This window comes from Macrobrachium nipponense, chromosome 19 (genome assembly GCF_015104395.2).
Source record: "Macrobrachium nipponense isolate FS-2020 chromosome 19, ASM1510439v2, whole genome shotgun sequence".
In the NCBI taxonomy this organism is placed as follows: domain Eukaryota; kingdom Metazoa; phylum Arthropoda; class Malacostraca; order Decapoda; family Palaemonidae; genus Macrobrachium; species Macrobrachium nipponense.
The window spans coordinates 22509761-22536206 of NC_061088.1; the positions used below are offsets into that span (position 1 = coordinate 22509761).

A 26446-nucleotide genomic window follows, 5' to 3' on the forward strand; every position below is an offset into this window, starting at 1 on the left:
TCTTACAGCTATGGACTCCACAAGGGTACCTTACAGCTCATCTTGCATAGCACACTTGACATCTAACTAGGTTCCTTACAGCATCCATTCACCACAGATGCACTATTTATTTCTGCCTTTTTATTCTACATTTGTTCTCTCTGGTTTCACAGTGCTTAGGTGTACAACATTTTATACACTAGTATTTAGGTTGCCTTTTTGTCTGCTTATTTACTAGACTTGGCCAATTCTTATAACTCAATTTTCGACCTGTTCCCTTCGTCCGATGAACTTGAAATTTTGGTGGTTACTCAATCCAAGTGACAATACAACCTTACATGACTGGTAGGTCAGCAGTGACCACAAGTGATCCTACAGTTTCAGGATTTGTATGGAACTCTTGATTTTTCACTTCATTGACTCAGTAGAATAATTCAATGACTATAGTTTTTTCAAACCTTCTTTAGCTTGACAGGATATCAATTTTGTTAGCTACAATCATAAACAAATAATAATAATGCGTTGAAAAGTCTTAAAATGCGGGGACAAAACACTCTCAGCTTTCTCACTTAATCACCTCAACACATCCAACCCCATTATTTAATTCTGCAAGTGTCAGGTTAAGTTTTATATTATTTGTTGGTTCCATCAACAATGACACCCCATAACACAATACGTCACTGTGTTGAAAACATAATTAACTTTTCCCTGCTATTATGAATTCTACTGTGTGACCTGCAAGGCAGCATTCTAAACAGCCAAAGAAATAACACACGTGACTTTTATCACTGAAAGTTCACCATATAAATAAACTAAAAACTTTCAGATGAGCTACATTGGTCCAATGCATACAACTCTGGCTGCCTTTTACCTTAAATTTCACCATGTAAACAATAAACTAAAAACTTTCAGATAAGCTAACAACGGTCCAAGGGATACATAAATACATACAACTGAGGCTGCAGTTGTAGTTGGCGTTGCCATAGATATAGGTACAGATGATACAGTCTTGACAATTTCCTCACCATCTTCATCATCTTCCACTTCCTCATACACTACTTCCTGCACAATCAATTTCTTCCTGAAGAGTAAAATGAAAAATGGTTTTCAGGGGGAACGAACACCCTCATATTATGTACATTAAACAGTCCACTTCACAACAATCAAACCATATCTAATAGTTCATTCATGCCTCACCCAATCAGCTGCAGAGAGAAATCAGCTGATTCAGATCTTATTTTACTTCTTGTACACTAATCAAATATTCATTAATACTGGTATATTATCAATTTTAATATGATTCAGAATTCTCAACTTTTATTGCACTGACCTAAAGATCTATATTTTCTTAAAACCTTAATAGTTGAATAAACTATTAAGCGGATGACTGAAAAAATTTACTTGGGAATTACTGTACTTCCAGAACTTTGCATGCAACATTGGTTGATTATATCTGTAATAATACTATTATTAATTTAATTAACAAGACTACCAAGTCACATATCTAGGAACTAGTTCTTAAAAAAAGGAGGGAAAATCAAAGCAAAGTGAAGTTGAAAAGTTGGAAAACTACATAGAAAGCCCAAAGGAAAACCAAACAATACTGCATCTCTTCGAAGTTATAACAGCTTTTTACAAATCGAGCAATTTCTGTCATTCATCAGAATACATGAATCCACTTCTGCAAAAAGTATTGCATTCATCCTGTCAACTGCTAGGGCATGAAGCAATGAAAATTAAAAGTTAAGGCATTTACTATGAACAATTACTGCCAAATCCCATCAAAACTTATAAGCTTTTAATATTATTAAGTAGTTCAGACTGACCTCATGTTATGTATACTTTTGATTCAGTAATTTCATCAAATGCTGCAATACATAATTGAAGTGAGTTGGGAAGTTCATATTATAAATTATTAAATTCCACAGGGATGTGCCTGAAAGATGTGGTGTCCTGATGCAGGGAAATATGTTGCAGGGAAATATGTTGAGAGGGTTTGAGCATGTGGTGAGAAAGTAGAGAGAAGTTTTGAAGTCTGAAAAATAGTAGACATGCATACAAGTAGAAAGAAATACCTAAACCCTGAAGGAATGCCCATAAAATCATGGAAGTTTCAAAATAAAAAGTTAGGTCTTGCTTTGTGAATAATCAACTCTTAAAATGCTGTACATACCTAAGTTTCACTTTTTTATTTGTAGAAGGTGCACCACTTGCAGATGGTGTATGGAATACTTTAGGTTCTGTTGACACAATCATGGCAGATGGAAGAGTCTTCACTGGCATCATCTTCTTGCTTGGCTGTGGAACCATCATAATTTCATCTTCAGCCAAAGGTATTCCCAAGCCGCCTTCACTGAAATCATCATCTCCGTCATCAAAAGTTATGGCCTTCTTTTCAGACCCTCTTCCTGATGATAACAAACGACTCTGAAAATACTGCCTGAAAAAGAAAAATCACATTTAAAAAAACTCACATTTTGCAAAAAGTTAAAAGCAAATTAAAAAGTACCCACGGCACTAATAAAAATACTAAATACTAGTCTGAACTGTTTCCAAAGAAGACTGCAAAGTATTAGTGGAACAAGGTATCCCTCAGAACAAGGTATCCCTACAAAGCCACATCATACGTTTGACATCAAAGGTTAAAAATCACTATTACACAATGACAAAAAAAATTATTCCAACCATCACTCTTCAAGATAATCTTTCACCAAGATAATAAAGTCATACTTAACAACATGAAACTAAAAATTTTTAACTACTATTTAATATAAAATTCATCATAATCTGTCAGTTCATCTTTAGCTAAAATACACGGGACCTAAAAGTTTGACATTTAGAGCACCTAACCCATCCATCAGTTTCCTTTGGGCTGCTTTTAAGCTTCCATTCAATGGTTGGTCAGTTAGCTACATTAATAACTAGTGTGTTCTAGTCTGTCCCCAATTCAAAACATGGTACAGAATATGTATACCTTATTCTTTGTGCTTTCTTTACACAGCTGCTGTCAGTTTCCTGCTTGATATACACTACTTCCTCTTTCTTTACTCTATTATTATCCACATCTTGCTTCATGTAGCCACATCCATCTTTCTTTGGATTTCTCTCTACTATTTCTTGTTTTATATAAACAGTATCATCTTTGGGATCATCCAAGTCAATTTGGATGGGTAACGCAGTTCCTCTTCCTTGTCCCCTGCCTCTTCCTCTTCCACGTGGCCTTCCACCTCCACCTCCACCTCCACCACCACCACCACTACCACTCCCCTGCCCACGACCTCTACCACGCCGTCGTGAAGGAAACTCTTTGGTCATTTCTGTTGAAAGTTTAAAAGTATTTAATAGATGTGCCATTATCACAAATATAAAATAATCAAAATATATAAGGGAAATACTGTTGGGCAGTAATTATTTAGAAAAACATTTACCACTCATACCTGGCATGTTTTTGTGAGTCTGCATGTGAGAGTTGAGAAGGGAAACTTTACTGAATTCCTGCTCACACATAAAGCAGACAAATATACTACCATCCTCCATTTCGTCATCTTCAACAATTACCTCGGTTTTTGTCTCCATTTTCAAAAACCTGAAAAAACATACAGTACATAGGTTAAATGTGTGAAGGTTCTGGGCACTACATACCTACCTAACAGCAAAAGATTAACTATATGATCATACAATCTGGCTTACCTGTCTAAAGTTAATGACCTTGTCTACTAAAGTTAATGACCTTGTCTAAAAGTTAAACAGCCATTCCAGCTCGTTTTTGCAAGTTAAATCCCCTATGTAAAGAATGAAGGTTTGTATTTGTGTAGGAACGAAAAAGTATTTGCAAGTGCATACGTTGTTAACCGCATAACTGGCCAAAGACTGTGAAGAGCGGAGTTGTTGCGTTGCATTTGGTCAATTTGGTCAATTTGGTCGATGAGCATGTGTCAACTTCTTGGTGGTCCATTCAGTTCAAGTCTGAATTACTTCAGTACAGGAATGGCTTCATGTCAGACGTGCACGTCCCATTTTAACCATTGTACTGCCGAGTTTTACAAGAATAATGAAAAAAGTTAATTCAACAGCAGTCACCTGTTCCCATTGCAAAACACAAGAACTTCTAAAAAAGAACAGAAAACGCAGCATTGTAGAATAAGTTTTGTTCCTAAAACAATGAAAAGATGCTACTGTGTTTATTTGTGTTATATTATAAGAGCTCCATTGTATAATATAAATATTCCTTCATAGAAAATTTTCTCTTAACCATTTTCTCAGTTGTTTATAATAACACAAAACTGTGCTGGAATGCCTGAACCTATTTTCAAGGTCATGGGTACACTGGCAGTTATTTGTTAATTACCAATGAGTACAGTAGTTTTCTAATCAGGACCCAATTGATGGAAGGGACTGAAGTAGAAATACTGTACACAATGCTTTGACTGCTTGTAGTAAGTATGAGAGCAGTGGTGTTCTAAGCCATATTTGGTTAGGTTAGCTCTGCAATTATGCCATACGTACAGGGTTAGGTATTTTCAAGCTTTTCTCATTTTTCATTGGTTCATAGCTAGTTAGCTAATAGGTTTGGTTAGCAGTAAAAATGAAACTTGTTCTATCTACAGTTTCTGATGTGTTTTGAATTACTCTAAACTTCAAAACCATCATAAATTACCCATTTTTCATGTTTCCCCCACCCAAAACTCTTGGTTCCCATAAACTGGCATCTGGATTGAAGCTAAAAAATTAATTTTCAAAGGTTTTGAAGCTCAGTTTCATTCAAAACAAACTGAAAACCTCCAAAGGTTGATAGTTGTAATCATAAAAATCTATCAAACAAAATGTAGTGTTATGGATTAACCAAGTACTATGTACAAAAAAACTGAATAACAAATCCACTATTATTTTATCACAAGCTTTCATAAAACCAATATTTTGCATTAGTACTTGACTATATGTTTAAAAATACTATTCACTGACCTAATAATGGTGGCTAGATCTTGTTGGCTTTGCAGATTGGCCAACCCTAGTATTAACTGTCAAAAGACTACGTAATAAATACCAGTTAATCTGCCAAGCATGACTTAGTAAGATCAAATTCAGCAACTCTGCCTATCATTGATGGATTAATTCTTGAAATAGGCCTAAGCTACTCAAAGAACCTATCAGCACTCATCTTAGATTGGGGCTATTACAGTGTTAATAAAAGTGGTGTGTCTGAGCCTGTAGACCCCAACTGTACTGCATCATATTGGCTACACACTTTTTTTTATAGAATTGTTCAGTAAGAAGATCTCATTGATAAACATTGTCTCCTTGCAGAGATATTCCTTAGAATTACCTAAAACTTTCAAGTAGCCTACACACACTGATGACAGAGAAACATTTTATTCCAATGACCTACTTTTACTCTGTATTTAGCTGGTAAGATTTTTAATTGCTCTAAAAATAGAAAACTAGACCTCTGAACTTGAGTAAAAAATAACAGCACACAAATTATGAAAAAAAAAAATCATCAGGAAAACTTGTGTTAAGAAGGATACACCTTAATTTTACCTAGGTTTTGTTGCCACAATAATTCCTGACTGGGAAGCCCAAAGTATACATCACACAGGCATGCAAAAATGGGAGTGGACGCAGAGTAGGAAGACAGGGGTAGACATAACTAAATTGATAATCCTAGTTTAGGGGGTCTAATTTCTCTGCAATTACGATGAAAAAATTAGTAGTTTATCTGCCTACAAAAGCAGAGATTGTCAAAAAAACAAAGGTAATAATGGGGGAACATGAGCAAAAACATTTCTTAGAAGACACGTACCCTTAAAATTTTGTGAGAAATTAGTACAGCTCTACTTTCGTAAGCAGATAAACTGCTTATTTTTCAGATTTCTCAAAAATTGGCAGCTGAAGCTCGAGCAACAGCCCGTGCCAGGTTCCTAAGTGCTCACTCCACAAACACAGTTGTGGGCACACTAAACTATTTGCATGAGATGCAGCACTTTAGTCTCCTTAATCTTTTTACAATTTCTGCTTCAGTAAGCAATAAACTACTCATTTATTAGTAGAAAATATACTTCTGTTTGCAGATCTGTTAAAAGAAGACATGGAGAATAGGAAATAAAACAAACAAAAACACAGAGTAGCCATGAATTTGGACCCCTACACAGTAGGATTACCCTAACTTGACCCTGCCACCTGGACCCCCGCCCTAAGTAGTGAACACTGAATACGTATTGGATATAAGGTACATGACCGAGTGGCGACAAAGCAGCCACCTTCTCAAAAAAATACTTGAATTCACACCGAGACCTCTACACTCCTCTCAAAATATAGGGTAAACAATCACGGACGATCCACCATCATCATGCTGGCCGGGTCTTATACACCCGATATTTAATTGGTGAAACAAGAAAACAATTACAACTCCAAGCATACCATTCAAAAGATTGAAGTTTTGTCAACATAATGTGATATATGAAAGCCCCATACGAACTAAAATAAGCATGTGCTGCTCTTCATAAAATATGTTTTCAAGGCAGTTTTGAAATCCAATATGGCGGCTATCGTCAGGCTGGCCGGTCTAATCACGAACTATCCACCATCTTTCACAGCCTTCCCAGCACTCATTTGAACAATGTTAGCGTATATATGTAACGTTTATTGATCTTACTCAAGATTGCAGTTGTAATCAGCACAATAAAACAACATTTTGTTGCCTATATTAGTGAAAGTATGAAACTTGTTATTTCTGGGGTCATGGTTTGAACTGAATTCATTTTTACCTTGTACGTAATCGGTAGTTTTATCCTTACTGTCATCACAACTGAAACTCCACAGTGCTTATTTGATTGTAATTATACACATTATTGGTCTTAATCCACTCCAAGTTGCACTTGAACCATGTTGCTGTTCCTGGTTCCTAAGCACTCACTCCACAAACACAGTTACGAGCGTCAGGTGACAACACTGTGTATGAGATGCAAAGCTTTATTCCCTTAATTGTTTACTTTACTCATTATTTAGTTTAACTTTACTTTGTTACTTCAAAATGTTTATTTAATTCATGTCTATTATCCCTTTTTTGCAACCAAATTGCCCCGAAAAATTACAGATATTTCTAAAGTAGATACAATCCAATTTTTCTAACCTTGACGTACATTTGGCTGCCGAAAACCATCGCGGAGCAGACGACGATTAGTGGATTATATATATTTTTTTTTGGCTAGCACTTTTCATTGATTTAAGTCAATAGTAGTATTTTGATTTTTTTAATAACTGTATGCTATGCCAGAAATAAATGTAATCGAATGGCAAAATCATCGTTGCCACATTAGTGGAGCTTCACACATACGCCAATGCATTATCATAAACTGTCACATACGCCAATGCATTATCATAAACTGTTTCCATGAATTCTAGTAATCATAGTAATGCAATAATGATAAAATTGCTTTAACATTTACCAATTGGCAACAGAGAGAGAGAGAGAAGGGAAGGTGAAGGAAGGAAGAAGGACAGGGGTGGCGGTGGAGGTGGGGGGGAGAGGGTAGGTGGAGCTTTTTACTGTTGTGTTTGTATCCATTTCTGAACAATGGAGTTTTTGTCTTTTGGTACAAGGACAAGTGTCATTATTCTTTACAATTAGTGATTCATGATACCCTTATAAATTACGGCACTGGGTGTAATACACTATAGCAAAATCTCGTTCTGATACGAGTGTTCGTTACAGAAATATTGCCAAAAAACGTGCTTGCACTGTCTCTGAAACCCACAGTAAGAGTGCTGCTTAGTTGTCTTTTGATGAGGAAAAGGCTAATGGGAGGGGTTGCTGTGGTAGTGTTTAACACTCGCCCCAGTTTTATACCGACACCTTTTATATAGGTGAGCGAGTCAGAAGCTTCTGACATGTCCAATTTAGCAGTTCTCTGGTATTATAGCAATATTTTACTAGAAATAGTGCTAAAGCAGACATATTTCACGGGAGCGACACAGCTTCCTCCCCCAGAAATAGATTTTTCCTACGTCAAAATCCCTTTTTTGTAATCAAATATTTTTTACAAGTTAGCTATTTTATAAATTTGCATTTTTCTCAATCAAAACATATTCTCCTCAATTCTAACTTTAATCTTTTAACAACTTCCTGGTCATTGCAAATTCGGCCCCCTTAATTTCTTACGGTGCGAAAACAGACAGAGGCCCAGGGATCGAAAGCGATTGCGTCACACTACGGCTGTAATCCGGCAGTAAAACATCTTCATATATCCAAAAAGTAAATAATAAAGATATATATGCGCATTACGATTATAACAATTACATGAATAGCTGATAAAAATCTGCATGAATAATTGGTACACTGTTTTGCAAGAAAGTTGAGTATAGCCATTCATTTACAATAGGTACGAAAGTCAAGATGTCGTGACGTCATAATACAGGACTTAAAAGAACATTCTAGTTCCTAAAAATAATTACTTAAATTTGAGTCAAGAATCGAGTTACTTTTTCAATAACAAATATTTTCAAATTAATCATCATAAATATGTAAAATATTGATGTTTTATTATTCACTTGAATAATTATCTACTAGTGCACGCTTCTTCGTCGTCGTCTTCTACCAAAACAGTAGTTTCCTTAAAAACATCGTGGCCAGGGACCATTTTCCGGATGTTGTGATGAAAGTGCCCCAGCGCCTATGGGTACAAGTGGTGTACGTATTCAGCACAGGAAATTGGAAGTTTCTTGACACAAGCGACTCCGCAAACATCAAGATGGCGTCAATCTTCTGAGTTATTTAATCGTAAGTAGAAATTTCGAAAGCGTTTTGGTAAACTTTGCACTGCGTTGGCCACCCTTTTCATTACCCTCTGTTTAAAGCTTTAAATTTGGCCTTAATTTCTAACTTTAGAGAAAATACTTACTTCGAAAGGAGAGTAGAGGTCTTTAGTTGTTCCTCTCACCAACAACAACTCATGACTGATGACCATCTTTGGTGTCAGGATGAGTTACCTATAGGCTACCTAAGTACTTTTTCGGAGGGTGGCCAGCTGTGACCATCGGTGAGTTGGGCCAGTCCATGCGGTTGTTTACCCAACATGTTTTCTCCTAAATTACAAAATAATGGCATAATTCAAGCACCTTTACGGGAAATGGCCGCGTTCTGAGAGAGGTAGCCGCTATGTCACCGCTCGGTCATTTAGGCTACTCAAGGGTAGTAGGTAGCCTAGCTAGGCTAGGAGGCAAAATTACTGATGCCTACTACATGGCTTCCAAGTCTGCATACCTACTAGCTACACTAAACATCCTACTACTAGGTATAGGTAATTCAAAACTTTGCACACAGGCCCACCTTGTTGAGCTTTGAGTTGTGGCCTAGCCTATTTGCAAAGTAACCCCAATGACCGATGAGAAATCCTTGAAATTTTCTTATCTCTTCCAAAGTGTGCTTATCATCGAAATATGACCGCCTACTGAGAAGTTTCCAGTGACTTCAAAAGTTCGGGGAGGCCAACTGTAGGAGACTGTCCAAGTTTGGTCGGTCTACGGTAAAGTTAACCTAAGGGCGGGTGGTTAATAGCTTAAGCCTAAGTACAACGCTATATATGACCATTATTAGTAAGGGACGTAAACCAGCAATATTCTAAACTCATGGTCTCGGCTTTACCCTAAAAAACACCTGAGCACGACTCGGCAGAAGGCAATAACCTACTGGGTCACTGGTCGATCAAAACCGTAAACAAACCATTCATGCCATGGAGTCGACGTTTGTCATGGTCGATTAACGTTATTCTCTCATTTAGCACAGCTCAAGATGAACAACCTTTCACTACCATTCATTCCCATACCCGCATCTTAACTAAACTAATATAAAATACAGGGAAAACGTCGGATTTACCGGTGTCAGAACTAATGGCTATGCCAATCGTAGACAATTGCTCGTCCACAAGACAACAACAACCTGAAGCAGGGGCGATGGTTCTTTCTCCATATCTGCTCGGTTTTCCCTTTTCAAAATAATCAAAACTGGTTTAAATTCCCATCAGAATCATCATATGTGATAAAGTGGAGCCAATTTTCCCGCTCTATGAGAGATATTATGGCCGCATTTAAAAATTACTTGAGACCTCCCTTTTCATCTGTCCGTTTTCTCTCCGAAATTTAATAAAAATTGGAGCTTTGTTGTAAGTACCTTTTCTGCATCTGTAGTTGATAAGCAAGATTTTTTTCTTCTGTTTGACGTTCGGTAAATTTCTTATAAAATTTTTCAGAAGGTCACTGATAACCACATTAAATTTCTACTCATCGATTACCTCCTAGTGCACCATGCAAAACAGGAACAAAATGTTGAAGGTTATAGTCTCAAATTACAAATTCACTATGTACTCAACAGAGAGAGCAGGTCGATTTCGATCTAGATTTACATAGATTCCAACCAGACTTGTAAAACTGAGTGTTGTCCGCATGTTGTTACAATTTTCCTGGATATAAAGGACAAAGAGGTCACATATTCCAGGTAAATATCTAAATACACCTTTTTTCTTATTTACTCAGACATGCTATTTCTTTGGTCTTCACTTAAGAAAATGTTTTGTTGGAATAAGAAGGGTGTTATACATGTTAGTTTTCAAATATATCACGCATATACATACATATATATATATATATATATATATATATATATATATATATATAATATATATGTATGTATATATATATATATATATATATATATATATATATATATAATATATGTATGTGTGTGTGTGTGTGTGTGTGTGTGTGTGTGTATGCTGACGCGGGCTCTCATTAACGAAATTATCGTATGTATTAAGTAATGTGCGTCTACCGTTCCGTTTAGTATTCTCTCGGGATCGGAATTCAGTGGGGGTAAGCAGGCTACCAATCATAACACAATTAAGGTATATATATATATATATATATATATATATATATATATATAATATATATATATATATATATATATGTGTGTGTGTGTGTGTGTGTGTGTGTGTGTGTGTGTGTGTGTATTCCTCTTAGTTTACCTGGTTCAATTATTTCTAGTATTAATTTTCCTGCATGGTAAACTGTAGTATCACATTCAAGCGTTTTTTGTTACTTCAAACTTACCTATCGTAATTACATTTTCTTTTACCATTGGCTGCTATAAAAACTATATATAGGTATCAAAAGGATGCTTTTACATTTAAGTTTATGTAAAAAAAAAAAAAAAAAAAAACTCAGACCTTAGGAATCCATTTTATTAAGCATGGAATTTCAGCTCAATTTTCACTGAGGCCCATAGAGAAGCACGTTCTAAAAATGAAGAAAAAAAGAAAAGAGCAGACTGAAAACGTATGAAAAGTACGGAGTGAACATCCTTAAAAAGCCGGGATTTGTCGGGAATCACTTAAAGATGTGGTGACATCAGTTTAGACCTCTCAACACGATTATCATGAGACTATTGGCGGTGGCCTCGCTATTAGCCTCCCTCGGTAGCAAGAGGGAGTCGCTGTCATGAATAAAACAGCGTTTTTTTAACGCCACTTTTGGCCATATCTGATGTCAGCTTTAGTGGAGCAGGTGAATTTGCATCGTTGTCGTTATGTTAGACTTTTAATAACCACATTTGTAAAGAATTTCTCCAGAAATAGTCAGTTACCTTTCAGTGCACCATGCAAGACAGGAAAAATTCTTGAAGGTATCAGCCTTTCCGCAAACTTCTCATGGCATACCTTGAGCATGTTTTAATTAATTTATTTATTTATTGCCGTTTACGAATGCTTTGTTGTGATGCAAAGAGTTTGTTTAACCAGGTACACACATAAATGAGAAATTTCGTTTTTCGTGTCAACCCACCTTTATTGTTAAATAAATGAATAAAAACCTGTATTTGGTCAAAGAGGAAAGCTAGGACAATGTTTTATTTACATTATTTCATTAAAAACGAGAAAGACAATGGCACGCATCCATCAGATTTAAAGCTTAAGAACTGAACAGAATTTCCAATTATCTTTATTAGGCTATAATAACCGATATTCTATTTAAGATTCTTTTATTGGATCAGACAGAGTGAAGCCAGGTGTCCAACTGAATTCGAGCGGTTACTTATAAGAAAAACAAGAGAAGAAAGCTGAGACAACGAAATAATCCTTATATGAAGTCAGGTAACAAGAAGAAATTAATATATTTGCTTTGAATAGATTTTTGTTCTTTTGAAAGCATAGGATTAAGAATAAGCGAAAGGTATTTTTCTTGGTGCTTTCCTGGAGTTAGCAATCAATCAATTCTATAATCTACAACATTAGGTATCAATATTACCTTGACTAAAGATATTAATGTAACTCCTGGCCCGTACCGAGGAGGTGTCGGGTGGGGGTGTCTAATCAGGTAGAAGGACATGGACCGCGTACCCAATTTTCCTTCTTAATATAAATAAATGACATTTTCAAATATTTCATCTTGTATATACCTATAAATGCAATGACATTTATAGAAGAAAAAGTCCAATTTTGGAAAGACGAACCCCCCCCCCCCCCCAAATAAAAAAAACTCTAGGTACGGGCCTGAACTTCTCAAGAGACCCACCTTTCAAGCGTTAAAATTTAGGGAACGGAGAACGAAAGATGGAAAATCCTTCCAAAGTTTGGTCGCAGAAGGAGGAAATTAAGCCATCAAACCAACACTCTGAAGGTGACTGAATTCCACATAATACATACGGAAGGTGATAACACAAATGCATGCGAAAGCTTCCACTTCATGGCATACGGACTAAAGGTCACATTTTTAACTTCACGACAGTATATACTGTACATAGAAACATAGTTTTGGTTTATCAAATACTTTGGCCTATACGAATTTGAATAAAAACAGAACTAGCTTTTATTTTGCTCCTCCAAGATGGTGCGAACTGATCACCAAGTCTCCATGACGATACTGGTACCACAGCTTCTTCCTTCCCCGTAACCAGTCACACTACACGGATCAACGCGTTCTCTCGGTAGTGTCACTTCGTCATTACACTCTTCCTTGAATCTTGGTCATGGAGGCCCACTGCCCATCGCAGACGCTGTTGAAGGTCATGTCTATAACGGGCTTTCCCCCTAGGTCGCCCGGCCCCCGGCATTTGGGCTGGCGGTCCCAAATTTTGTCGGGGTTACGGTGGAGCCATCTGTTGGTTGAAAGGAAACACTTTGTAGTTGGAAGAACAAATGAGGTAGATAATTGTAATGCAATTCAGGTTTCCGAACAGAAAGTTATCGTATGTCTGATTGACTTCCTCGATATAATCGCTGACAATAAGAACAAAATTTCCAGAATTTTTATTCTTGAGTCTGACCTGAGAATTAGTAGACAGCTGTCGCCCAACACTACCGGTGTAATTCTCTTGGTGTTTTATGTGAAACAAATTTCTTTCTCATATACAAATGTAGTTGACAGATATACTAATCTAGGCTTCTGTTGCTGGCAGCCATTACAGCATTAGTCAGTTTACTTCTTTCTCCAAATTTTATCGAAACACCAAATAGACCTTCGACAAAGGGGATATGCTGATGTCAACCCACGTCTTACAATTCCTTCTTAGAATGTGGAATCATCTGCATTGCTTTGCATTTCATGAATCATTCAACCTGGGTCGTAGTTTTTGACAAGACATACTTGGGCAGAATAACCTGTCTCAGTTTTGGATCATAGGAAAATTTCATGTGACTTCAATTAGTTAAAAGGACATACTCTTCTACCCAAGCGGACTAACTTCTCAAACCTGCACTCTTCTTTAATTTGCTCTTTAAAAAACTCACGAGACTAGAATAATAATGATAAAATAAGAATGATAATATTTACCGTGTCAGGTAGAGAATAAAGCAGTCACAGTGCCATGGGTTCATCGACAGTTTGACTTGTTCGACGACTTTCAGTTCATCCAGAATTCCCTCCGGAAGTTTCATGAATTTGTTGCTGTCGATCTGACTGCAACAAAGATTTAGTCTTTGAAGACGAGGAATTGTAAACTAAACGGCGTGCTATTGAAGCTAGAAGGAAATGTATTTGAGGACATGGAAGTAAACTATAAAAAAAGAAGTAAATTCACATCAACCGTGCATCTGATGTCTAGGCCAGTCCCTTACAACGCTCCTGATTGGCTATTGATAAGCCAATCACAGGGGCTGGAAACTCCCAGTCTCTCTCGAGAGTTCACATAGGCAGAATGTATGTTCCACCTCTCCTGAGGGGTACGTCTTTCAAAGGTATCTCTCAGGAGAGGTGGAACATACATCCTACCTATGAGAACTCGAGAGAGAGACTGAGAGTTCCCGGCCCTGTGATTGGCTTATCAACAGCCAATCAGGAGCGTCGTAAGGGACAGATGCACGGCTGATGTGAATTTCCTATGGTAGGCCTACTGCTGAAACTAGAAGGAAAGACATTTGAGGACATGGTAGTAGACTAGTAGGCCTACTACTGAAACTAGAAGAAAGGTCTTTGAGGACGCATAAGTAAACCAATAGAACCACTACTGAGACTAGGGAGGTCATGGGAGTAAAAACTAACCGTTCATTACCAGTTCTATGGAAAACAATGTTTCTGAAAATTACATGCGGAAGTTATCCGTAGATTTTTAAAAAATAATAGAATTAATCCAGATCTCCTGGCAGAACTTTCCAAGATTCTTAGAGGAAATTTCTGTTGAATTTTTTTAAAAATGTTCAATGGGGTTAATATAGCCCCAAGCAGTTATTTTAGATCTATAGAAATAACTAAGGCTTATATATTTCTCTGGTTAGCAGCACAGTAGTAGTCCAATTCTATAGAGCAGGAAGACTGGTAAAAGATTCGACATTTACTACGTCGTCTTCGACAGAAGCTGAAATATATAATCATGACATCACTCATATATCTGATCTAAGTAAACCATGACAATTGGATGAGTAAATAAACATGAGTTCAGTGGGTAGAAGACTGCCATACTGTGATACGTCAAATCTTTCTGTCATTGATGAACTGCTAAATCTGCTTTGATGACGTACTAGTGGACTAAAAATGATTATGGCAATATCTATGATTATTCAAATTTCTTTTGCATTTACAATGACCCCGTTTCTGCAACATGTGATGAGTTCTTTTATCGTCATTCGTGCCTCTCAGCTATACGTATATTAGTAGGTACGTATCTATGGATGCGTTTTAGTCATGAACATGGAAAAGAGGTAATTGTCTGTGAAAAGAATCAGCATAAAAGATGGTTTGGCCATTCCTTTCAATGGAAAGGACTCTCTCTATTCTTGAAAAAAGAAGAAAAAGAAAATAACCATCCCACTTCAACCCACAGCCGAAGGAGACTCGGTGTCCTCTTGAAGATCTCCCGCGGGAGTTGACGAAGAAGGTTGTTGTTAAGGAGAAGCCAGGACAGGCTGTTCAGACCCGAGAAGGCCGCCAGCTCCACGTCCTCGATCTTGTTGGAGAACAGGTAGAGTTTCTCTAGCTTCGGCGTTCCTGCAATTGGGGAGACGCTGTTAGATGTGGATACTGGGTTAGAGAGAGTGCTCATCTTAAAAAAAAAAAATAAAAAAAAAAAAAAAAAATCAGAACCCAGGTAAGTTGCATGTTAGCTGAGCCATTCTTGAAAAGGGCAATGTTCCCAAACATCGTAAAGTAAAGTCTAGTACCAGTAATAATTCTAGCATAGAAAACAATGGCATTAGACTATAAGAACGACAGTACAATATGATTATTATATTCTTTTCAAAGGTAGCACCAATTCCTAGCCCACCGTTGCAGGCAGTGAGATAACGAAGACAAACTGAAGCTTGGACCTCAAATCTTTACCTACAAAAGTCTTGTTCGTGATGGTCGTGATGAAGTTCTGCCCCAGGAAGAGAGATCGCAGGTTCCTGAGGGCGATAAAGTCCTTGTAATCGATCCCCTGGATTTGATTGCTCGTCAAATCGAGGAAAGTCAGGCTACCCAGGTAAGCAAACACGCCCATCGGAAGGCGCTCAATCTGTTGAGAGTAGTAGACAAGTAAAGGGTATTTCTATGTTGGAGAGAGAGAGAGAGAGAGAGAGAGAGAGAGAGAGAGAGAGAGAGAGAGAGAGAGAGAGAGAGAGAGAGAGAGTCAATTTCCCAGTCTTACTTAGCTACCTTGAACTGAAATAGAACTCATGATTTGAAGTCAATTAGACCAATGTCACAGCGTTAGTGTAGGCCGAACTCTTGCAATGACGTCATATCACCAATACCGGTGTGACTTCGCCACTCTGTCCAAAGATATATAGTCGAACCTTGTTATTTTGGAGATAGAGTTCTTGCAGTGACTCCAGCTGGTCAAATATGCCATAGGGGAGACGAGCCAGTTCGTTCTCCTCCAACTTCAAACGCTTCAGCATCTTCAGGTTCCCAAAGGCGTGTCTTGGCAACTCCTGCAGGTGTGGGAGGGAAAAAGTTATAGTATAAAGTTCCGTGGGACGGATAACCATAAGTTCTTACCTTGTAATATACAGTAAACAGTCCTATCAACCAGGAGAGATTTTCATAATTTAAACAATTTTGTATTACACGGAATTAGCATTTGAAACTGCTCTTTCAACACTTACAGCTAGTAAAAATACAATCATATGTACCCATGTATATGTATATGTATATGTATATATATATATATATATATATATATATATATATATATATATATATATATATATATATATATGTGTGTGTGTGTGTGTGTGTGTGTGTGTGTGTGTGTGTGTGTGTGTGTGTAAACAAGAATGATAAAAGAACAGAGCCTGCTTCTGCCAAGTTACAAAGAAGAAGAAGAACAATAGGAATCCCTTACCTTGATCTTGTTAACCGACAGATCGAGGTCCTCCAGGCTCTCCAGGTCGTGAAAGACAGAATCTGGGATCTCGCTGATGGCGTTGTTGGCCAGATTCAGAAAGTACAAACTGTAGAGCTTTTTAAACAGAGGCTCCGGCAATTTCTCGAGGATGTTGAAGGAGATGTCGCTGGAATTAGAGACTCGATAACTCTGGAGCTCTTTGGGGCAAAGGAACGACACTGTAGTCTCGTTTGACTTGTTATTTCAAAGATACTGTGTTAGTAGTCTAAATAACATTTTGAGAATTACAGAATGAGAAATGGCACTGTGGTCTTTCAAATTTATATCTTGAAGGATTGTAGCGTTTAGTAAATTATCTGAAATACAGTACACTGTAGAAATATATTGATAAAGTACAATAGAATAAGAAAGCTGTTTCTAAATCTATCTCTTAAAGGAATACTTAATGTATTTTCAAACAATCATTCCTTTTAGAGACAAACCTTGAAATAACTTTCTTATTATTTTACATTCTATACAAAATACCGGCTCTGATTCAAACAAAGCAAGTATTTAAGATCAAGCTTATACTTCACTAGATTGGTTAGGATGTAACTTTAAAATTTTGCACGGCGTTATTTGTTCAAAATTTAACCAAATACAGTAAGCTACATTAGCGAGAAGATGTGGCATAAAATATGATACCTGCTTTGAAACTCATCGCTTAAATAATGGCTTTATTACTTCACTAATAGACAGAGTGATATACTTCACTGGGAGAAAGATTAAATCAACTCCACTCGCACTTACATCGTGCGTAGTGCCCCTGCATCTTGGAACAGATCTCCGGAGAGGTACAATAGCTGGTTCTTGTGCAGCTTTCTAAGAAGAAAAACAAAAGAAGAATGCGTTCTGAATCGACTTTAGTTATAAGGAAGGATAGTACCATTATTCTTATTTTATTTGCCCAAATACTTTCAATGAGAGAGAGAGAACAGGCCCAGAACACTTACAAATGCCTCATATTCTCCAGGTCGTAGAATACGCTGTTCGGCATCAACTCCAAGTCGTTCTCACTAAGATCGCTGAAAAAAAAGAATAAAAATGTTTGGCATTTTCCATAACTTATCTAGTAATATAGTATAAAACTTAAGAATTCGTTATTGTTATTGAATGACATATTCAAAAGACAATGATATGAATTATAGAAATTCTGGCTTAGATGTTATTGTTCTCAAAAAGCATTACCACACATTACTTGGTTTTGATATGAGGATAACTTAGGAACTGAAGCACCAATAGTTGGTTTGGACCACTTTTCTCACTTTAACACATCACCAACACCTACTGCCTTACAATAAGCCAGAGCTAGTGATGGCATAAGGCCTGCTTAATGTACTATACGAAACAGGCTTCTCTAAAGTTTGTTGAAAAGTTCCCCACAGTCGAGAGACTAAAGCTATTAAGATTTTGGAAATCAATCCCCAGGTAAACATTGCCTCGTCTAGCCCATGCCGGATGCGAATTATTAAAGCGTTCATGCCTCAAAAAGTAGGTCTATTGAATCGTTCGTGGTTTGCGAATACTTTCTCTTGTTTAAATACGGCCTAGGCTAAAGGACAATAGGCTGAAAGTACCATTAAAATCCACAGTAATGAATACCACACATTACTCAATGTAACCACAACCACCTAACCTAACTGGAGTTTGATTATGCCAAAATAGTGTGTGGCGATGGTAATATTATAACCAAAAAACATGTCATAATATTAAAGAATTTACCAATAAACGCTACGACAGCATAATATTATGAGGTACTAAATTCACTTTCCCGCGTGAAACCCTATAATGTAGGTGAACTCGAGAAGTCTAACCGTCTACAGGATAACGAATCCATGATTCACTTACAGCTCTTCCAGCTCCGTCAGTCTAATGAATGAATCCTTGTGAAGGAACTTCAGTCGATTCATGCTCAGATCCCTGAAACGAGAGGTCATTGATCCTGGGTTATGTTTGTTTGTATGGTGTTTTACGTTGTATGGAACCAGTGGTTATTCAGCAACGGGACCAACGGCTTTACGTGACTTCCGAACCACGTCGAGAGTGAACTTCTATCACCAGAAATACACATCTCTCTCCCTCAGTGGAATGCCCGGTAATCATGGGTTATGCTTAAAACTGCAACGAATATTTTATCATTAATATATCTTTTTGAACATTCCGTTACTGGGATGAAATTTTCAGTATTTTTCAATTTTCACGAACCACATTGGAATTTTGAATGTCCTATATTACTGAAGAGAACATTTCATAATACTTCCCACTACTAAAATTTTAGATTTCAGTTAGAGGAATGATTTTAGATTGAAAGAACAAACACTTACCTATTTGATTTTAGCCTAGGAAGAAAATTAAAATATTTTTTTTTATAAGAATGAAATGTTCAAAGGCCTCTGATTACAGTCCAGTGATTTTTATATTTAGAAAGAAATTTAAGGTCATACAGTTCTAGAGAGAAAATTCCTAATGTGTTTTTAATCATTATAATTAAACATCCCATTTTTTTAACCAATTAGATTAATTGCCAAAGGTTTTCAGTTATTAAGGAGAGGCTGAACAAGTGTTTGAATTACAAATCGATCATTTTAAATGTCTACAATTAGAGAAAAACGCACACACACAAAATGAGACTTAATGTACTTTTACAAAGCACTCACAGTATCTTAGTATCCACGGGTATCTGCTGTTTCCTTGGGACGTGGTGCTGAAGGCCCAATCGCCAGCAGGAGACCGTTTGAGTTTCCATCATACAAGAGCAAGGACCTTCTGCACACATAGACCATCTTGCCGGACTGCCGTTCACGGGCCACACTTGGAACAAAGAAGCAGAAAATGAAAGAAATTGCATCTTCATTCAGAATTAGGCAAACGATTCACGTTTGAATTGAATAGGAAATTTAGGGCAAATGCCAAGCACTGGGACCTATGAGGTCATTCAGTGCTGAAAGGGGAAATTAACAGTAAAAGGTTTGAAAGGTGTAACAGGAGGAAAACTCAAAGCAGTTGCACTACGAATCTATTGTTAGGAGAGGGTGGAAAGTAAGACGGAAGATAGTATGAACGGAGGTACAGTAAAAGGAACGAAAGGGGTTGCAGCTAGGGGCCGAAGGCACACTGCAAAGAACCTTAATTAATGCCAACAGTGCGCCGCATGAGGTGCACTGACGGCACTACACCTCTACGGGGCACAGAGGGCTTAGATGTGTACGATCAGTTTGTCGGTAAGAAAAATATGAACGAAACTGTATTCCAAGTCGCAGCCAGATACAAGCTCCATAAACAAATTAGTTCCTATTAGTATTGAAAAGCTATGACAACGAATCTTTCAAAATTTTTACTCATTCAAGTAAAATCTGAAATATATCCCAATAAGTGTCATTTAAGAGTTATATGAAGGAAAATTGATTAGAGCTCTTTGTAGGAGAATAAGCAATTGATCATCTTACGTACTAATTAAATTTTCTACCTTTAATATTCTCACAGTAAACATATTCGCATCTGTTAGTTTTTCTCATAATGAAATTGCACGTACTATACAATATCTCAAATTGCATTCGCATCCAGTTTATCGTAAGCAAAATCTTAAATTCTTTTAGTCACTTAAGAAGACCAAACTCCTAAGAAATTTTATTGTTACTTGGACAAGGGTTATAATGGAATTCCCTCTCGAGAGCATGGCAAAATTAAATTGGGTAAATCAGCCAAAACAACCCGTACTACAATTCAACGACAAACATATCTACCAGGCTGGAAAAGACTGGATACGTCTCGTTCGAGATCCTGGACGCTCCTGACGAGCAATTCCAGCTTCTTCATGTTCGCGAAAACCTCCTCGAGAGCGTCCGGTTTGATGGTCCTCATCATCTTGGCCATGGTGTGTTCCGTGTAGCGCTTGGCCAGTTCGATGGCCTGGCATCCGTTCAGACCACACAGCGACGCGTCTTCTGCCGCAGATGCTCTCAGAAGTAGGTCTAGACATAGGAGTAATGTCAGCGTGAGGTCCGGGTAGCCCCTCATCTGGAAACGATTGTGGCGACAGTTAGCAGGTGTTTCTCTTAGATGTTTTTGTGGGGGAAATCCGGGGTATAATTTTTCTAACTGTTGTTATCACTGATTTTAGATGTTGAATAGAATAGAACATGGAATTTAGGTCTATATGGTCACTCAGCGCTGAAAGGGAAATTGACTATCAGTTGGGTTTGAAAGGCGTAACAGGAGGAAAACCTTTCTGTTGCATTATGAACCAATTGTTAGGAGAGCGTGGAGAGTAAGATGGAAGAAAGATAATAAGAATGGAAGGACAATAAAAGGAATGAAAGAGGTTGCAGCTAGGGGCCGAAGGGACGCTGCAATGACCCTTAAGTAAAGCCTGTAGTGCACCACCTGAGGTGATTTTAGATATAGAAATATAGTGCATGAACTTGTTGCCAGTCACGGATCTGTCTTCTGTAGGGTTAACGATGTTATATGGTTAACACGTAAACCATATAGCAAACAAAAAAGAGTGACGTGCGAATGCAATTGACATTTTAACGCCTTTTTTTTGCTTTTTGAGATTTGAGACAGTAAGAAATGACAGCAAATGCTAGGGACGTATTTTTCACACAACCCCCTGAGAACTATGGAACACAGGAGGCTGCCATAGAGTGGAGACTTCAGGAAGTGAATGAATGCTATGTCCTAATATAACTCGTTTTGACGTTCCAAAATTGAAATTGTTATAAATAAATTAATAAGTGGGTGCGCATATATCGTAGAATAATGTTATTAAATGGACAGAGCATGGTTATCTGTCTCATACAATATCAACGTTTCCTTCCAATAATTATCAGTAATTTGTATGTTACATATTATCTGAAGACACATTTCCTTGTTTACGTAAATTATATGCGACGGACACGTTCGATTCTCTCTCTCTCTCTCTCTCCTCTCTCTCTCTCTCCGCAAGACTCAAGTACTCAGATCTGATCAAAGCCGATTGTCTTCAAGTTCCTCTCGACTCTTCCGCGGTCCGCTCAACGTGACTGTGTCTCCTCGCCTTTCATTATTGCGTTCTTCCTCTCAACTTCATTCTCTGCCCTCCTTCCTCTCCACCTTTCCTCCAGCAATCACTGTCCCCTCTCGCACTTCCTCCAACAGACGCACAAAGGAGCGACGTTAACGAACCACTTCCTCGCCATTTTCGGCTAATCAGCGGGACAAGAATTCCTTGCAACGTGAGAGAGATCGCGGCTGATGCGGAACGGTTGTATCGTTAGAGGTCGTTGTCTTTAATGAACGCAACCTAGTTATGTTTGTGCTTAATAGTAAAGCCCGCGGAAATTAACCAGTGATAGTGATTATGTTAATAGAAAGACAATGATAATAACAATAGTCACTGGAAGTCTAGAAATTCTAGAATACCACATTGCTGTGAATAATCTTCATATTCAGTACAGCAAATATTGAAAAATGTTAAACATTCAAATGTCTTTGCATGGCTGCTGAATTTAAAAACATTTGCAAGTTTCAATCGCTATTTTTATTTAGATTTTGATTTTGGAGGTACCGGGTAAACATTGACAGCCAGAAGATTTTACCTGTAATGTGATCACGGTCTAAAGCCAATATAATAATAATAATAATAATAATAATAATAATAATAATAATAATAATAATAATAATAATAATAATAATAATAGTCCACTCAGTACCTCTTGTAACACGATTAAGAGATTCATGCATTTTATTTGAACACTGATGACTCAATAACTTTGTGTCATTTTATTTCTGCGGTGACTGTTCACAAAGACTCATTTTCAATAAGGGCGATTTTTCTTTATCTGTCGACTTGCCTTTCAGCTCTTGTAAATTAAAAGCTACGTCGTTTACTGATCTGAAAAGTTAAAACCTTAACAGGAACCGATTTTCTCGAGTCACGGCATTATAATCATAAACTTTTTTGGGCGCGCAACGTTCCAGGCATAACGTCTCGTGTTTATTCCTTTATGACGATGGTGGTAAAATTGCAATATTCTTAGAAATATGTCTACTCGTGTTTCTCAGGCGACGCAAAAACCAGAGATCTTTCCTAGCTAGTGACCCCCAAGGGTTTTAACCCGGTATCTACGTAGCCATCTTTGCGGCGTGTTTAGTACAAGCCCGTTGGGGATGACCGTAAGAACACAAACGAAAGACTAAATATCATAAAGTTTATGACCTCCAAGAAATAATAGTCATAGATAACGACCCCCGAAAACCCTTGGAGGTCACTATCTATGAAAGATCAAAACCTTAGTAAATTTAATATCACAGGAGCCATGCCTGGCATCTTAAGCATTTTACCGCCAAATTGTTGTACCAGTTAGCCAACGTGAGATTAAAATGTGCAATATCAATTTGATATACTGTTAGGTTATCTTCAATAGAATATTGATGAAATAACTTTCGTTTTTCCTCATAAAAGGTCACTAGATGTCACAGATTAGGATTTTTACATCGGTCTGATTCTGGAAGTCTCTAATTCCCTCCAGTGGAGTAGTTGCGATCTGTAGTACTAGTTTCCTAACCGTATCCCGAATTATTGAGCGAATTGTAACAATGGTGTTAGACTTTGCTTAATGTCAACACAGGGTCTTGGTTTTTAGTTTATGTAAAAGAAAATTATTGAGATGGTCGTCTGTCTGTCCGTCCGCACTTTTCCTGTCCGCCCTCAGATCTTAAAAGCTACTGAGGCTAGAGGGCTGCAAATTGGTATGTTGATCATCCAGCTTCCACTCATTAAACACACCAAATTGCAGCTCTCTAACCTCAGCATTTTTTTTTTTATTTAAGGATGAAGTTAGCAGTTAACGGTGCGTCTGGCAACGATATAAGACATGCCACCACCGGGCAGTGGTTAAAGTCTCATGGGCCGCGGTTCATACAGCATGATACCGAGACCACCGAAAGATAGATCTATTTTCGTTGGCCTTAATTATACGCTGTAGCGGCTGTACAGAAAACTCGATTGCGCCGAAGTAACATTTTTTTTTTTTGAGTAGTCCACAACCCTTTGGCCTTTTTTCTTGTTAGACATTTCATGGCCTTTCTCGCATTTGCTTCACATGCATGTAATCACTGTAGCTGGAATAATACATTAAGCCCACAGTAAGTTGTAACTATAAATAATAATTACTCAACATCACCCATGTTTATCGCAGTAATGAAAGAATATGTAAATTTCCATTGTTTTCACTAAAAATGTCAAAATAATATTCACATATCTGTAGAATTTGTCAGTATGGGTTATACGCTTTTGCTCATCTTAATAAAATTATAATATTGGTTATTTTCAGTTTTAAATTTCTAAATAAACTAAATTCCATGTACTTGGTTTGGTAGTGGTCACCAAATTCTTTACTTATTTATTCTACAAATAAATTTCCAGACTATTTTTAGCTTTCATTTTTTTTTGTAAGAATCCAAAGCAAATCCACCCTATTTTCAGCTTCTTAACTTGAAGTCATTATATATATAAAAAAAACTTATTTCTGAAGTCTTTTGTTTAGTCGACATTAAATTTCGCATAAGCTAATCAACACTTAATATTTTGAGGCAAATTCGAAGCCACGCAATTTACTTTGCTTTGGTTTATGTACTAAGACACTGACTTGAGGGATGTCACACTAGCGCATACATACATTCGGGGCATTAATTGTTCGATACGTTCAAAATTTGTCGGCAATATGCTTATATACATCAGAAAGTATATTTAGAATTCCTGGCTCTCGGTGTGATTAGGTATTTCTCTTTTTCACTGGAAGTTCGTAGTTAAATAAGTCTCTCCTTTAAACTGCCATCGTTATATCTAAATTTCTGTTTTAGTAATATTTTATTCACAGTTAATTGTAACTCCTTTCATGTGGATGGATGTACTAAGCAATGTCTAAGCCATTTCGAACTGGTGCAAGATGTCAGCCCCCAGTAAAGGAAACAATTGAAGTCATGATGAACTATCTGGAACAGTTCTTGACGGCTGTAAAACTTTTCTCCGCTTACATTAGTTTGTGACAAACTTACTTGTACGTGCAACCCTTCGCCAGTCTGCCTATGCCTATGCCTAGGTGAATTTGGAAACTTGCAGTTTTCAAATGTAACAGAAAAATACTGTACCTTTACAACTAGAAAATGTCCAAAAACCCTTGTATCAGCCTATGGTACTACACAGCTACGAGTCCATGGAAGTAGCGATGCTCCAGCACGCACTTGTAACTGGTGATGGCTGAGTGATGATTAGTTCATGGAGCTTTAGGTCCAACTAGCTGCTCTGGTGAAGCGTAACGCCGATTGGTCCACTGAAGACCAATCGAGGCCCTCTATTTGAAATTGGCACTCAGAAGTGGAACGCTTCCTTCAACCTATTTTTGCTTGGCGTAGGGTTTATAACATTTGTTTGTGAATTGCGCTGAACCACTTAAGGGGCCCATACACGTTAAAAAAAAAAGCGTCAAAATTTTGCATAAAAATTTTGACGTGTAACTTTCCCATCAAAATTCAGTATCGTCAAAATCTTCGACATGGATGCATCAGTGGCCATAGCACTAGTGCTGGCGAACTATCACTTTCTCTGTATTTTGTCTGATTTATGTACCTCTCTCTCTCTCTCTCTCTCTCTCTCTCTCTCTCTCTCTCTCTCTCTCTCTCTCTCTCTCGTTAAATCATGTCATGTATGCCTGAAATGAAAATGTTTTTTTTTACTATGGTGTATTTTAGAGGCGATTTTGTACAGCGTTCTAAAATAAATATCTACTGAAGAAAATGTAAAAGAAAAAAATCAGAGGATAATGTAAAAGAAAAAAAATCAGAGGATAATGTAAAAGAAAAAATATTTTAAACTTCCATCACGAGAATAAAATAATGTTCGGTGTTATTCATTTATTTAGTGTGTATACTGTTTTTTTCTTGTCTGTTTATTTCTTGTTCACGATATTTCTGCAGTAGAATGTCATAGGCTTCGGCTTTCTTCGCACGATTGCTATAATCATCCGACTTAATTCTCCAAAAGGCTGGCAAGGTCTGATACACTCCTAAAACTTCAATCAAAAATTTCTTTTCGGCCTCCTTCTTCACAGACATGGCGATCCTATCTCCTCGTCAGTCACCTGCGAACTAAAAAGTTTGATCAAAATTTTGACAGGAGCCCACACACGCATCAAAAATTTGACGACTCGTCAAAAAATATCAAACGGATTTGATCAATCAAAATTTTGCTTCAAATCTTTTTTTGACATCAAAACGTCCTACACACACTCAATTTTGCATCAAAATTTTGATATCAAAATTTTGATGCAAAATGTTTACGCTTTTTTTGAACGTGTATGGGCCTTAGCGACTTAGTTACTGCCCTCCGCTCTCTCTCTCTCTCTCTCTCTCTCTCTCTCTCTCTCTCCTCTCTCTCTCGTCTGCTTGTTTGGCGTGCATGTACGGTAGTGTATAGTACTTATCATTTTCCGGGGGGAGGGCTGAGTGCTTTTGCTTAATGTTGAGCTAAACATTGTAGTATATGGTAATCACCCGATTACATTGGGTTAAACCTCGTAATGAAGTATGGAATAGGGCTGGAAACCAGAAGAGTAAAACTATTCGGAGGCGAAGCTT

General features: G+C 37.4%; 2 protein-coding genes across 5 annotated transcripts in view; both read right to left on the minus strand.

Moving 5' to 3' along the window:
- The window catches only part of LOC135214925 (zinc finger protein 76-like), a 29447-nt gene extending 19406 nt beyond the window's left edge, over window positions 1-10041 (minus strand). For 2 of the 4 annotated variants that reach the window (XM_064249433.1, XM_064249410.1), the window contains exons 1-5: window positions 9851-10041; window positions 3417-3565; window positions 2954-3296; window positions 2153-2419; window positions 931-1060 (exon numbers count right to left, since the gene is read on the minus strand). In XM_064249433.1, the coding sequence (XP_064105503.1) occupies window positions 931-1060; window positions 2153-2419; window positions 2954-3296; window positions 3417-3555 (879 nt within the window). In that variant the 5' untranslated portion in view covers window positions 3556-3565; window positions 9851-10041. Of the gene's footprint in view, window positions 1-930; window positions 1061-2152; window positions 2420-2953; window positions 3297-3416; window positions 3566-9304; window positions 9523-9619; window positions 9698-9850 lie in introns of those variants that run through there. The other 2 variants (XM_064249418.1, XM_064249425.1) reach the window with 2 other exon arrangements.
- A 1253-nt stretch (window positions 10042-11294) lies between these two features.
- On the minus strand, window positions 11295-25120 carry LOC135214946 (leucine-rich repeat-containing protein 15-like). Its single transcript, XM_064249443.1, has 12 exons — window positions 24962-25120; window positions 20572-20845; window positions 19486-19639; window positions 18677-18748; window positions 17782-17853; window positions 17579-17650; window positions 16787-16955; window positions 16236-16373; window positions 15781-15955; window positions 15282-15447; window positions 13798-13923; window positions 11295-13123 (listed from the first exon to the last, which is right to left on the minus strand). The coding sequence occupies exons 2-12, from the start codon at window positions 20843-20845 to the stop codon at window positions 12970-12972; spliced, it is 1572 nt and encodes a 523-aa protein (XP_064105513.1). The 5' UTR covers window positions 24962-25120; the 3' UTR covers window positions 11295-12969.
- Between the last annotated feature and the right edge of the window lie 1326 nt (window positions 25121-26446).

Coding starts and splice junctions, on each gene's coding strand:
- LOC135214946 (XM_064249443.1), bottom strand. CDS start 20,845: ATGAGGGGCTACCCGGACCTCACGCTGACATTACTCCTATGTCTAGAC. Junction 18,749..19,485: donor CCCGTGGATACTAAGATACT/GTGAGTGCTTTG, acceptor CTCTCGTTTCAG/GGATCTGAGCATGAATCGAC. Junction 15,956..16,235: donor TCTATCTCCAAAATAACAAG/GTTCGACTATAT, acceptor TACTCTCAACAG/ATTGAGCGCCTTCCGATGGG.